This window comes from Phyllostomus discolor, chromosome 8 (assembly GCF_004126475.2).
Source record: "Phyllostomus discolor isolate MPI-MPIP mPhyDis1 chromosome 8, mPhyDis1.pri.v3, whole genome shotgun sequence".
Lineage (NCBI taxonomy): Eukaryota > Metazoa > Chordata > Mammalia > Chiroptera > Phyllostomidae > Phyllostomus > Phyllostomus discolor.
The window spans coordinates 110,914,239-110,927,655 of record NC_040910.2 but is presented as its reverse complement, the minus strand read 5'-3'; the positions used below and the strand labels follow the sequence as shown (position 1 = coordinate 110,927,655).

The 13,417-nt window shown below is 65.8% G+C and overlaps 2 protein-coding genes across 3 annotated transcripts in view; one reads left to right on the top strand and one right to left on the bottom strand.

Moving 5' to 3' along the window:
* Positions 1 to 13,417, top strand: part of RECQL5 (RecQ like helicase 5) — a 29,316-nt gene that overhangs the window by 7,921 nt on the left and 7,978 nt on the right. For both annotated transcript variants that reach the window (XM_028520296.2, XM_036034137.1), the window contains one exon: positions 184 to 263. In XM_028520296.2, coding sequence (XP_028376097.1) covers positions 184 to 263 — 80 coding nt within the window. The remainder of the gene's footprint in view (positions 1 to 183; positions 264 to 13,417) is intronic.
* On the bottom strand, positions 7,426 to 9,878 carry SMIM5 (small integral membrane protein 5). The gene is made up of 2 exons (XM_036034138.1): positions 9,601 to 9,878; positions 7,426 to 9,156 (listed from the first exon to the last, which is right to left on the bottom strand). The coding sequence occupies exons 1-2, from the start codon at positions 9,725 to 9,727 to the stop codon at positions 9,059 to 9,061; spliced, it is 225 nt and encodes a 74-aa protein (XP_035890031.1). The 5' UTR covers positions 9,728 to 9,878; the 3' UTR covers positions 7,426 to 9,058.

The window sequence follows — 13,417 nt, the reverse complement described above, 5'->3', positions numbered from 1 at the left end:
AAATGAAATCTTAATTTGCAAGAACAAAGCTTATTAAATACCTACGTGTAAAGGTTACAGGCTATTAACAAAATATTTTTTTAAGCTCCCCAGTTGGTTTTTATACGCAGCCGGGGGCGAGAGCCCCCGGATTCAGATGAAGAAAACTGCATCACCATACACATGGTCATTCTTTGTTTCCAGGAGAAGAGAGGGAACAAAGCATCGGATAAAGCTGCTCTCTTGGCCTTCGATGCCCTGGTGAACTTCTGTGAAGAGCTGGGGTGAGTGACTTGTTTGCGCGTCTCCGGAGCGAAGTGTCAGTGAGATCTTTTCCTCCGCTTCGCCAGCTGATGTGGGGCAGCACTTGGGCCACCAGGGGGCGCCCGCCTGCCGAAGGCCGTGGTCTGGGGCGTTTCCTGTCAGGCAGCCTAGAGGTCGGTACCCTTCCGCTCTTTCGTGGAAGGCCCCAGGAACCCCGGCTGGGTGAGGGCTGAGCAATTACCCCCTTCCGGAGTGGGTGGCCCCGTGAGTGACCCAGTCCTGAGCCAGCGGACCAGTCCCGAGCCACTGGCACTGTGGTCATCGCTGAGCTGGACCACCCGTGGGCTCCACTCTCACCCGGACGAACAGGGGCGGTGACCCCATCAGTTCCCCTTGCCGAGTGCCTAACGTGCTTGGGGAGAGATCAGCTTTCCTCCCGTCACGCCGCCGGCCCGCCCACTTCTCTGCTTCCTCTGCACCCGCCGGCAGCGGCGTCACCAAAGAGCCACCGGGTAGCTGCAGGGACAGGCAGGCCGTGGCAGGACGGCCCCGAGCACAGCGCTGCTGCACCCCTGCGAGGGGCGTCCGGGGGGATTCCGGACTAGCCGGCAGCACGGTGCGCGTGGGCGGCCCTTTGGTCTGGAAAGCTCTTTGATCGATGGCTCCGCTGTCGTTGGTGAGATCTCACGGGACAGCCCCGGGAAGCAGATGAGGCAGACATGCTTGCTGCAGGCTCGGAGGTGAGCACACGGGTGTGCAAGACGTGACGGCCACAGAGTTCAGGGCAGACGGGTGCCGTGGACCCCGGACCTGCCGACGCTCGGTGCATATTTTCACGTACATGTGCCGCCCTGGGTTTGCATGGTGGGGTGAGATTCCGGAAGCATGGAGCTGGCTGCCGGTGTCCGGCAGGTGTTTGGGGCTCACTCTGGAAACCAGAGACTCTCATCTGCGCCCTGGGTTTGGTGCCCGCCCCTCCTGTTCACTGAGGAGTCGGGGGCCCCTGGACTGACGCGCTTTCCTCCTGCAAGCAGTCCGCTCTCATTGGGCCCCGGGGACAAGAGCAGGTTTGGGGCACCCTCTTCTGTGCCCAGGGGTTCGGCTACACTTTCAGGGCCGCCTGCACCCACAGCCCTTGTGACCGGGGGGAGCCCTGTCCGAGCTCCAGGACAAGGAGGTGCCAAATTAGGCCTCGGGCTCCTGGATGGAAGCACTGAGGGCGGAAGGGCCCAGTGTCCTTGCTGTTGGTCAGTGTCCCCGCTGCCGGGAGCGGCCCTGACCTGGTTCTTGTCTGGGAGGAGTCTGGGCTCGGTAGGTCTGTCCAGAGGGTCGGCTGCCACATCGCTAAGGGGCTAGGTCTTCCTGGGGGCCTCTACCCTGATTCCTCTTCTCAGTGTTGGGGGCCTGGGTGCCGGCAGGGCTCCAGTCGCCCCACGCGCAGCCTCATCCCCCCCGTACGTCCCATGGGAGGGTCACGGGCTCCAGGACCGGCAGGCCCTGGGGCGGAATAGCCCCGCCAGTGTCGCTGGGTTTGACGCTGCTCTGTGAGTGCGGGGAGTGTTTCTGCAATGTGTCAATGGTGTAGAGCAGGAAGGAACAGCCCCTTCCCCTCCGGACATTTGCCCCTTTTCTAGGCACGTCTGGGTTTGCGGTTGGAGGTGAGGCAGCCGTTCAGTCACTAAGGGGAGTGCCTGGCAGCGGGGGGCGGGCCGGTGCAGTGGCTCGGGCAGGGACGCGCACATCCCCACAGAGAGAGGCGGCGGCGTTGGGCCCGGGGTGCACCGGGGCACCTCTGGGACCAGGAGCAAAGGCCCTGGGGCCCCAGGAGAGCCGCTGGGTGGGACGCCAGCGGGCTTCCCCCCTTCCTGCCTGCCGCTGCTTCCTCTGAGCTAAGGCCGTGGGGAGCGTTGGCTTGTTCACGGCAGGGCGCTCTACCCTGTAGCGGCAAAAGGACGGCGACTGGTGTGAGGCACCCTCCGGCCCGCAGGCCAACGACTCGTCCGAGAGGGGAGAATGGCTCTGGGGTGCGGGCCTGGGTTGAGCGGGGCTCCCGCCATCTCCGCCGGGGGAGCCAGCAGCCCAGCAGCACCCTCTGTCCCCCCGCTCGCTTTGCTCCTCGATCCCTTCGTCCGTTCAACCAGCAGACACCAGTGGGTACCGACTCCGCCGGGCCCACTGGCCCAGTGGACATGGTGGGGAGCCCAGAGGGGCCCATCCCCGCCTTCTGTGGTGCTGGGTCCAGTGAGGAAGACGGGCCCCTGTCAGGTCGCCACACAACAATGTGTAATTGCAGACTGCTGGAAGGGCTTGGAGGGAGAGGCCACACACCGTGCCTGGGGAGTGCGTAACAGGCGGCCCCCCCCCGCCCGGCCCCCAGAAGGTCAGGTCACGACTTTCTGGAGTGGCCGGCCTTCTTAGGCGGAGGCAATGCACCGAACACCATGGCGAACGACAGGAGCACCAGGACCGTGGCGATGAACAGGCTGATCACGGCCAGGCCGCCCTGGTCCCAGGGGTTCTCCCAGAACTGGTCCTTCCAGAGGTGGCTCGGGGCGGTCAGCAGGGTGTCCATGTGGACCTGAGACGGGGACGGAGGCTCTGGGCGCAGGGGCCTCTCCAGGGCCCTGTCCCAGGTGCTGCTGGCCACCCACACCCAACCCCAGCCCTGACTCCACCCCCTGCAGCAACCTCCGGGCACCACTGGCCCACCTCTGCGGCGAGCGGACCCTGGAGTGACAGTGGGACCCTGGGCTCGACGCCTCCAGCCAGCGACAAGTGGACTGTCCTCCTCTGTAGAGACAGGGCACCGACGGAGGGGCCTTCGGGCTCTTCCCGGAAGCTGCCCCTGGACCCTCCAGTCCTTTCCTAAGCGGCGCCGGGATGGGTGGGGACTTCCTGTCCCACCCCTGAGACCGCCTCCGCTAGAGCTCTGCTCAGGGTCCTTCCTGTTTGTCCTGCCTCAGTGGCCCCACGTTTGGGAAGCATGTCGAGGGATCAACGTGGATGTGGAGGAGTGGACCGACTCAAGCGGGACCTCCGTAAACTTCCTGCAAGGCAGCTGCAAACGGGGGAGGGGGGGCTCAAGGAGCTTCTGGAGGCGCCGCTGAGGTCGGCAGGCTGCACGCCTGTGGCTGGCCGGAGGCGCTCAGGCCGAGAGGGGAGGAGCCGTTACCTGACCCTGCTGTCCGCACTCCTGCGGGCTGAGGCAGGGCGGAGCGGGGTGAGGGTTCGGGCTGCGCTCTGGGGGCCCCGCTGGAGAGGTCAGCGGGTAAAACCAGAGCTGCGCTGGGCCTCAGAGAAGCACCTGTTGGGAGGAAAGGGTGTTCTTACTGCCCAGTGGCCCTTGGCCGGACCTCCTTGCTGTCACCCGAGCTCAGGTGGGCCAGAGCCCATTGCCTAGCAACCCCTGGTTCCGGTCTGCCTTTCACACTTGCCCCCTCACCTGCATTCTGCCCTCCTGTGATGTCATGGGGTGGGTGGGGAAGAGATGGCAACCAGGGCCTTTGCCCCAGGCTACCTATCTGCCAGGCTGGGTCCTGCCCCCCGCCCCCAGCACCTCTGTCTGGATGAGGTGAGGTGTGGACTGCTAGGACCGCCCAGAGCTCAGGCTCCCTGCCCGTGGTACGGGGTGTGTGGCTAACCACGGCTCCCACAAGTACCTCCTGAACTCATTTCTGGGAAGGAGTGTTACCACCAGTGAGGCTCTGGGTCCTGCTTCGTGTGGCTGGCTCCTACCCCCCGGTGTGACAGGGCAGCCGGGAGGTGGGAGTGGAGCCAGGGCCTTGGCACGTGAAAGCCGGTGGCCGCCACTCACTCCTCTAGGAGACAGGGTTCAGGTGCCCGCCGTGGCCAGGAGCCGCGCTAGGCGCCGCCGTGCTGTGTGAACCAGGAGAGGCAGGCCCTGCCTTTCCAGGGCTCACATCCCAGCGCCCTGGCCCTTGGCCCGGCCGGTGGGACCATCCGGGAGCTGGTCTGAATGCCTGTGCCCAGGCCCCGCCCAGACCACATACCTCGGTCTCTGGGCACGTCCGAGCCCCACACACCAGGCGATTCCAACGTGCGGCCAGGTGCGAAGAGACACTGATGGGCAAGTTCGGTGAAGCCCCTCTTAACGATCACGGCTTCGCTGACCCGGCCTGCCCGCACTCTGCATTCCCTCCCGGGGAACGCCCTGACTGACGTGACGCCCTAGGCCTGCTGGCCGCTCCCAGCCTGCAGGCTGGTCCCCGGGGCACCCTCGCGCTTCCTCCCCATCATTACGCCGGGCGCTTATCGAGAGTCAGCCGCTTGTCCCCAGACCTGTTTGTGGCTGCTGTCACTGTAATTACATAATTGCACTTGAGAATTACAGAACGCACTGAGGCAACAACAGTGGCTGAAACCCCAATCTTGCAGCCGAGGAGCAGGCTCGGCCACTCTGGCCAGGAGCCGCGCCGGGCGGTGAGCCCTGCCTGCGCTCCGAGGCTGTGCTGCACCCCACTCAGGGCGAGCGGGGGGAGGCTCTTTTCAGAATAACCTGTCTGACCACCTCGGAGTGACTTTGGAAACACTCAGATAACATTCCCGTCGAAATACTGTCTTGATGTAGACAACGGTAAACGTTCTGTAAAAGTCCAGGAGGATCTCACACTCATGTTCTTTGCAGATGCCTTTAAGCTTTTGCTCTGCACCACGGAGCAAAATTGGGCAACTCAGGAACCCCAGTCGGCAAATGCGCACTCGGGGAAGAGCCCCGGGAGGAGGGGGGGACCGCTGTCGGTGCCTGCGGCAGAGCCTGGCAGGGACCGAGGGGCCGGACACCCCCGGAAGGAGGGGTGTGCACGGGGAGACTGGAGACCGTGTGGGAACTGGATGAGGGGTCAGGGCTCCGTGGAAGGCGGCGGGTCCCAAGGGAAGTGAGGATACCGTCTGCCGGGATAAAACTAACTTGTCCTCCGTTTCTCCTGCTCTGGAACCGGTACTCCCCACACGCAAACTCCGTCAGCCCCTGTGACGGTTTCACTGTGGGTTGCCGTCAGAGGTCAGCGTTCGAGAAAACAGGAGAGAACCAGTTCGTGTGCGCTCTGCCAAGTTTTGCCCGTGGGATTCCTGGGGACCTTAGTACAGGGGACCTTCCTGTAGTGTCTGATAAGGCATACTGTGCAGACAGTCAAGTGCATGGGTCTTAAGTGCAGAGTGAAACCCTTCTGAGGAACCGGGAGACCCCAGAGGCCACAGCTGGGGGGAGGGTGGGTGACTACGGGGGCTTGGTGCTAGGTGCAGCCATGGCAGCAGGAATGGAGAGATTTTGGGTCTGGAGTCAGCCAGACATTCTCTGGGCCCAAGACAACCTGCAGGCCACCCCTCCCATGGCCCCCACCCACCTCGCTGCGCCTCTCTGTCTGTCTGTGCTCTCCCACAGTGGAGGTGTCGCTGCCGCCTCTCCACTCCCGTCTGCCCCGGAGCGGCCCGTGCTGGGAGCGGCCTGTGCTGGGAGTGCACCGCAGCCCGCTGCAGCATGCAGCACTAGAGCAGGTCTGGCTGGTTGAGCTGAAAGGGATTGAAGCCTGCCCTGGACTTGGCCAGATCGGGGGCCACATCGGCGGCGGGGCTCAGGGTGCCCCAGTTTTCCGAGGAGTGGGGAGGAGCCAGCCTTCTAGGGGCAGGGACAGCGTCTGACTGGGACTCAGCTTTAGGTACTGCCTGGTCTGGTGGGGAAAAATGCAAACAAACCATCCAGCCAGCCTGGCGGTACCCAGGGCTGTCCGTGTGGCCCCCACCTCTTGGCACCCGGACCAGGAAGCCAGAGTCTTCTAGCGAAGAGGTTCAGGTTGGGCCACCTTCAGGAAAGGACGTCCTTGATGCTGCCGAAAAGCTGCTTCAGGAAAAGTCTCTGGGGGGACAGGGGTGCTGCGCTGTTGGAGGGGCTCCTGAACCCAGGGCTTCCCGGCACACCCTGACCCTCCCACTTCCCTACGCCGAGAGGGAGACCTGGTTGGGCCCCGCCCACGCACCGGGAGGTCACTGTGAGGCAGCCCTGGGAGGGGGTGTCCGGGCTGGCTGACGGAGGTGATGGAATCGGAGCCTCATCCTCTCTGCAGCTGGGAGGCCGCAGGCCTGGGCATGGTGAGCAGGGCCTCTGCTGCCAGCCTGCGCTGGGCCCAGGGACTGGTTCTGCCACCTTTCAGCTGGCTCTGTCACCAGGCAGGGGCCTGGCCCTGGGCGGGGCTGCCCGGGGCCAGCTGGGGGTGTGTCGGTTTTTGACCTTGTGCAGGAAAGACTCCACAGCATGAGTCCGGGTGACTGAGAGTGTGTTTATTGCGGCTGGGCACAGAGAAACAAGGAAGGGCTCAGACAGGAGAAGCCACCGGAGAGCCCAGGCCGGGCTGCCTCTGCTCCCTGGGGAGTCGGGGGAAAAAGGGGGCCTTGGGGCCGGGTTCAGGGGGTCCGCTGGGGACAAGCTGCAGGTGGCTGCCGCCCATACTCCCCTGACTGCAAGTCTCAGGGCCCCTCAGAGTTCGGGAGACGCTGCCTGTGGGGGAAGGGAACGGCTCGGGCTGCTCCCCAGCTGGGCCCTCTGTCTCGAGGCGCGAGTGTCTCTCTGGCAGGCAGCAGTTTTGGGGGTGGTCTCCGGGGAGGTCTCCACAGATATGCATCAGTTCTCCAGGTGCGCCCTCTCAGGGCCCTGGTCTCCACGGATTGGTCGGTGACGGGGTCATTAGGCATTGCAGGCCGGCCCTGGCCTCACCCACCTGGTTTTGCTGCTTTTCTGGGCCTGGGGCTGAACTACAGCCGAGGCCCAGATGCCATCTCCAGGGGAGGCGGCCGGCACCTGGCTGTGAATTGCTCAGCCAGTTTGTTCAGCCATCTGTCTCAGTTTCCCTGTCCACCCATCCCAGCTTTGCTGTGCTGCCTCAGGTGGACTCGGGCTCCCTAGCGTTGCTGAGGCTCCGTATCCTCGTCTTTAAAATGGGCGCGATCATGCCGCCTGCAGCAGGGACGCTGTTGTGAGGGTTCGGTGCACCCGTCCGCGTCGGAATCCTAGGACGCCGCCTGAGCGCACGCGTGAGCCCTCAGTGGTTCCAGCTGCCTTTCCGCCATCACCGGCATCACCACGGTTGTCCCTGTTCCGCACCCCGTCCTTGGGTGGTCCCGGCGGGGCGGAGGGTGCAGGAGGACTTCCTGGATTTCTTCTGTCTTGTGTGCAAGCACTTCCTCTCCGGGCTTCAGCCGAAACCAAACCGACAAGTCCCGGGACGCCAGGAAGTGAAGCCAGCCAGAGAAACGGCTTCCGCTTGCCCGCCAGCTCCAGGGGGGTGGTGACGGGTGGTGGCAGCGGCTGGCGTCCCCTCCCCACTCCCTGTTTTCTGAGCAGACCGGGTTCTGTCCCCAAGCAGCCAGAGCAGGGCTGCCCAGGCCATGACGACAGAGGCGTGTGAAAAACGGGGACCCTTTATGGCCCCGGGGTCCGGTGGGCAGGAGGGGAGGTGGCGCGGAGCCGTCCCTCCCCTGCCGTCACCCCTGGGCCGCACCTCTGCCTGGAAAGCTCTCTGGCGGGGAAAGTGGGTGGAGCGGGCGGGAGGGCCGGGCTGCATTTCAGCAGGACCCGCCGTTACAACGGCCCGTGTCGCTCGGGGCCGGCCCCCATGAAGAGGAGCCACTCACACCTGCAGGGCTCACACGTGCTCGACCTAGGTCACCTTAGCTGATCCCCACGGGCTCGCCCCGGGAGGCAGTTACCAGGACTGGCCCCACGTCACGGGGAGAAAGTGTGGCTCAGGGAGGTGGCGTAACTCACCTGCATTCCCACAGCTGGCGACTAGGGGAGGGGGAGGCTTGAACCCAGACAGTCTGGCACACAAATGGGGGAGGGTGAAGGCGTCGGGACACAGGTCGTGGTCAGTTCTAGGGGCCGGACCTGTCTTCTCTTTCTCCAGAAGTTTGGGAAAACTCGGTGGCCTGAGCCTGCTAGTGCAAGGTGAGCCTGCTAGTGCAAGCTGTGCCCGCCCGAGCTCATGGCAGTGGACGCTGTTAAGTGGCACCTCTGGGCCAGCACCTGCCTGGGGCACACACACAGCGTCCGTCACTGTGGAGTGGGCGTCTGGGGGTCGGAGCTCGTTAGCAGCTGGTGCTTGACCGGAGCTCCCCCACCCGCCTCACTGGTTCCTCGGCATTCCCTCCCGGGTGGCTTCGCGCCTGCGCCTTTTGCAGCTTTCACGGGCACAGGGAGAGCAGGGGCCTGAAAAGACAGCCACCGGTCACGCCCCTGGAGTTCTGGCACATGACCTTGCTGATGCACGGGGCACAGCCCGGGGGCCCGGTGCCACAGAAACACACCCCCGAAAAGCTGTTGCTGGGGAGAGACAGGCCCACACTGGCTGGAATATCTGTGCGGCCCGCGCTGGTGGGGGGCGCGGGGTCCCCCCGCCACTGCACAAAGTCCCCATGGTCGGGCGCTCCTCTTCGGCGTGGTGCAGCAGAACCCCAGGGCCAGCTCCCCGCAGGGCAGCAACCCGCTCCTGTGTTTCGTTGACAAGTGCAGGTAGGCCGCACCCTGGCGCTTGACTCTGTCCGTGACACCGTGACACCGTCGGCCCCTCCTCCGCACCATGTTCACTGGCAGGGGGAGGGAAGCCTTAGGACCGGAACAGCCCTTGTTTCCTCTTGACCAGCTTTCCCCGTATCTCGGTCCAGTTCTTGGGCAGGGCCAGCGCTGTGACAGTGGATCTCGGTCTTGAGGGGTCAGGACGGCAGGGCCAGGCTGACACCCGGGCCGTGGCCCCGGCAGACTCCTCTCCAGCGTCTCCTCGGTCGGCCTCCGTCCCTCACGGTGGAGTCACCGCCGCGCCTGGGCCTTCCTGCCCCTCTGCTCCGGGCAGCAGCAGTGGGCACAGCAGCAGCTGCAGGCGACCAGCAGCAGCAGCAGCACGGCGACTGGAGGATACAGGTGGGGGGGCACAGGGAACCCCAAGGTGAGAAGAGAGGGAGGACACCTGCCTCTTTCCGAAGCAGCCCCTCTGGAGGTGTGGGGGCCTGGACCGCTGGTCAGAGACACCTGCGGGTCTGACGGAGGTGCCCCCCAGCCCGGTGCCGGCCTCCGGGGCCCAAGGCGTGGACCCCCTCCCTGCCGCACCTCGTCCGCCTGCCAGGGCTGCGCTCCCTCATCCCCGGCTGCAACGCTGGGAGCCTCCGGTGCCCAGCGCCACCCAGCCCGTCACTCGAGCAGCATGTCACAGGACTGGGGGGGAAATCCCTGGTTTCTGCTCCTCTGCCTGGGAGCCCCCCCGCCGCCCCCACCAGCCCCCGGGCCCACACCGTGGTCTCGTCCCCCCGGTGCCCGGAAGAGCCGGGGAGAGGCTCGGGGCCCCACCGACCGACCTGTGAAGAGGACGATGACGGAGAAGGCCACGATCTCCACGGGCTCCGCCTGCGGCAGCCCCTGCAGCTTGCGCAGCAGCCTCTGCCCCACGGCGCTCACCTCCTGCACGAAGCTGGCGGCTGCCATGCCGAGCTGGGTTCCCGAGGGGTTCCTGCCAGGCTGCGCCGAGCAGAGACAGGGCCTGAGTCCCCGCGGGCCGGGGCCGGGCCTCCGCCCTCTCGCTGCCCTGCAGCCCGCAGAACGGGTTTGTCGGCCTCGGCCCTCTCGGTTCTGGCGGCTCTGGCTCTGGCTCTGGCTCTGGCGGGGGTGCTGCTGGGGAGCCAGTGGGGCCCCTCTGCTCAGCGGCGGGGGACCCCCCCCGCCCTCACCTGGCTGGCACTGCCCCCCACCTCTCCACCCGCCCAGCTTCTTTGCTCACGTGGAGTCCTCCAGCCGGGAGGAAGAGATGACACTGTGTCCCTTCAGTTTTTCCCCAGGGGTCCTCTTCAGAATGGGACCGGCCACCCCAGGGCTAGTCTGGCCAGTCCCTCCCTGCCCTGCTGGCTCAGACCCGCGCTTCTGGGCTACTGGGAGGGCCGCCTCTGCTCTCACACCTGCCCCAGGTGTGTGGCAGCAGCACACTGGCTCTGTCTGCCCGGGAGGCCCAGGCCCGGTCTGTGAGTCGGGCATGATGTGCGGCAGAGCCCCCTCCCCCCCACCTCGCCGCAGACACGGGGAGCCAGGGCCTTTACACAGAGACCAGGGGCCGCGTGAGCCAGCCCGGCCTGGACCCGCTCCCCAAGGCGGCTCCAGTCCCGGGGAGGCCGACAGGTGGCTTAGGGGCATGTGCCAGGCCTCGGGCTCCAGTTATGGCTGCTGCGTCCCCCGTCCCGCCAGGCGGGTTTTCCCGACGTGGCTGCGGTCCCTGGAGCTGGTCTCTCCCGCAGGTGCCACCGCCCGGCCCCCGTCTTCCTCCCTGCAGTGTGCGGCCTTTGCTCCAGCCCCTCTGGCTGCCGTGGGAGCCCCCCCCACTCCTTCTAGGGCAGCCCCGATCGGCAGGGGTGGGGCCTCGTGCTGACCCGTGCGTCCCTCTGGGGACCCCCAGGACACTCCTGCTCCTCTTCCGCCTCAGCCCCTCAGGGCCTGGCAGGCCGCCGGCACGTGCTGTCCCCAAAGGGACAGACCTTGCCTGCCTTTCCGTCTCGGGTCCACCGAATTCCTTCCCAAGCACAGGATCTCGCTCCTGTGGTCCCGCTAAACAGAATCCCCCCCGTTGACCAGTGGAGCGGGCCCTTCCCTTGTTCCGGGGCCTGTGGGCATCCCTGCCCCCGGGGGCCCCGGGTGGCCCACAGCTTGCTTGCCAGGCCCAGCCCTGGCGGGGGAGCACACAGGGCGGGGGCGCAGGGCTGCTCCTCTGGCTCCAGTTCCAGCTGCACTGGGTCTGGCTTCTGCAGCCCGATCAGCCCCGGGGCCGCACTGCCAACTGTAAGGCTCAGACACTCCTTAACCAGGGCGGGCGGCGGGCCGGGGGGGGGGGGGGTGGCTTTCTCCCTGGCGAGGGCTGGCAGAGGGGTGTGGCCTTCAGAGCTGGGGGGAGGAAGGTGGCCCGGGTTGGGCAAGGGCAGAATTGCTGCGCGGGGAAGGTGGGGTTTGTTGATCAGAAGTTGCGGCTCTGAAGTCAGCCACTCTCCGGGGACTTGCGACATCCGAAAGCTGCTGCGGACTCCCACCCAGGGGGCCCGCACCCCACTCTGGGAAGACTGTAGCAGCGGCAGGCCGTGGCAGGGGACAGCGTCACGGCTGTTCGCCCAGGGCCTCCGGAGACCTGGGTGAGCCAGCCTCGCCCAGGCCAGGGCCGCTCCCTGGACCCCGTCTGCACTGGGAACGGGAGTGGGGCCGCTGGACAAGGGCCCCCCCGCCCCCCCCCCCCCCGGCTTCTCAGTGGAGGTGGTGGCATTTCCAGCTTGGGCTTGAGCGGAAGGGTCCTGGGCGGAACCTCGGGGGGTGGGGGGTTGGAGGTTGGAGGGGCCTCTCTTTCCTCAGAGGCAGAAGGCACATTCCGGCGGGTCTCAGGCGGCCTTCCCAGTGGGCTATTTAAAGCAAGGCCAAGGGGGTGCCTGGTGCCGGGCGCCCAATATAGCCAGTGGCAGTCAGGTGACCGTGTGGCTTGTGCCCTGGCAGTTGCTCTGCAGGGAGCCCTGAGTGTTCCCAGCTGCGGCCCCCGGGAAAGTGGGCACCTGGGGCCGGCTGCCTCCCCTCCCGGCACCTTCCCGGGTTGGGGGGAGAAGGGCAGTAAGTCCAGTTTCTCCGTTTTTCTGGTCTATCTCAGGTCCACCAAACTCCTTCCAAAGCGTGCCTCCTGCCTGTGAGCCGGGGAAACCAGAGTCCCCCCCAGCCCCATGCCCCGTGCTCAGTACTTTATCCTCGGGGAAACGGCCAGAGCAGGTGCTGGCTTCCCCGGCCCTGGGGTCTGGGGAGCAGCCCCCAGCTGCCTGCGTGGAGCCTCCCCGGGGTTGCTCCAGGCTGCGGTGGCAGCCAGCGGAGGGGGCAAGTGAGCAGGGCAGAGCGGGCGGACCAGGTGACATTCCTGTGGGTGTCATCTCCTGGAGCAGGGCACCTCGAGACAAAGCCGTCAGGGCAGATACCTGCCCCTCCTACTGGAGCTTCCGGTTTCCTCCTTGCAACACTGATACTCCGGCTCCCCGGGGGCAGCAGGCAGGTGCTTGGGGACGGACAGGTGCAGGTGTGGATGGCACAGGGCCCTCAGGGTTTCCTGCTCTGCCCTCTGCCCGGTTATTTCGTGGTGATTTTGTCAGGGCTGGTTTTCGGCCACCCTCGCCCCCAGGGCATTGCCTTGTTTGGGAAACAGCTGGAGTGAATAACAGCCCAGGCCTGTGGGAGAACTGCGGGGCCCAGAGGCCTGGCCGGCGAGGCGGCGAGGCTACCGCGGCTTCGGAACACCCCCCCTCCCCCCGTCGCCTTGGCTCCAACTTGCTGTGGGACGTGGACACTTGAACCCTCAGCGGGTCCCCCTTCCCCGGCCCTGTGGCCTTTCAGGGCCGGAGGAATCCCTCGTGCTGCTGGCGATTACTCCTGAGGCCCCAGAAACTGGGCAGCACCCTTCTGTCCCAGCTCAGGCACTGTGTTCCGGACCCTGTCCACCTGTGTCCTGTGGGCCCAGGGGGAGGAGCCAGCGGGTGTAGCCATGGGCTTACCACGTTCCCTGCCGGCTCGGGCACAGCCCCACGCCCGTCCCTTCTCTCCACCGGCGCTGCCCGGCCACCAGCCCAGGCCAGATCCCGCCGCCTCTGCTGAGTCGGGAACACTCAGACTGACCCTTGGTTTCCACTCTTTCCTACGTCGTGTTTTTTTTTCTAAGTAGATACTGGCCTGTTTGCTCTGGGGAAGACACCTGGGGGTGGGGGTGGGGAGGCAGGCAGGAGGAGTCAGCCGGCCTTGGCTCCCCGGGCCCTGCCAAGGAGGGCCTCTCTCCGTGCTGCATGGAGAACCGTCTTGGGGTCAGGCCAGCCTCACGGGGTGCAGCAGAGGGCTGGCTAGCAGGGCAGAAGCTCCCCCAGTCTCTGTTACCCGCCTTCCCCTTCTCCTCGCCCGACCCTGGGCTTAGAGTCTGGCCCTCTCGTTTCTGGTGCGGCGTTTGGGGAGACCTGTGGGATCTCAGTGAGAGCCTGGGGGGGGCCCGGGCCTTGAACCCCTGGCAGTGAGCTGGCCAAGCTGTTCCTGAAAGGACCCCCTCCCCCGGGGTCCTCCCGAACTAGGTTCACCTTGCCTGCCACCAGGGAATTATGGCTCTCGATGTCAGAGATTGGTGAAAAGGAA

What these genes read in the sequence shown, in the direction of transcription:
- SMIM5 (XM_036034138.1), bottom strand. Translation starts at nt 9,727, where the DNA reads ATGGCAGCCGCCAGCTTCGTGCAGGAGGTGAGCGCCGTGGGGCAGAGG. An exon ending in CGTCATCGTCCTCTTCACAG is followed by an intron (nt 9,157 to 9,600) that starts GTCGGTCGGTGG and finishes TGTATCCTCCAG; the next exon opens with TCGCCGTGCTGCTGCTGCTG.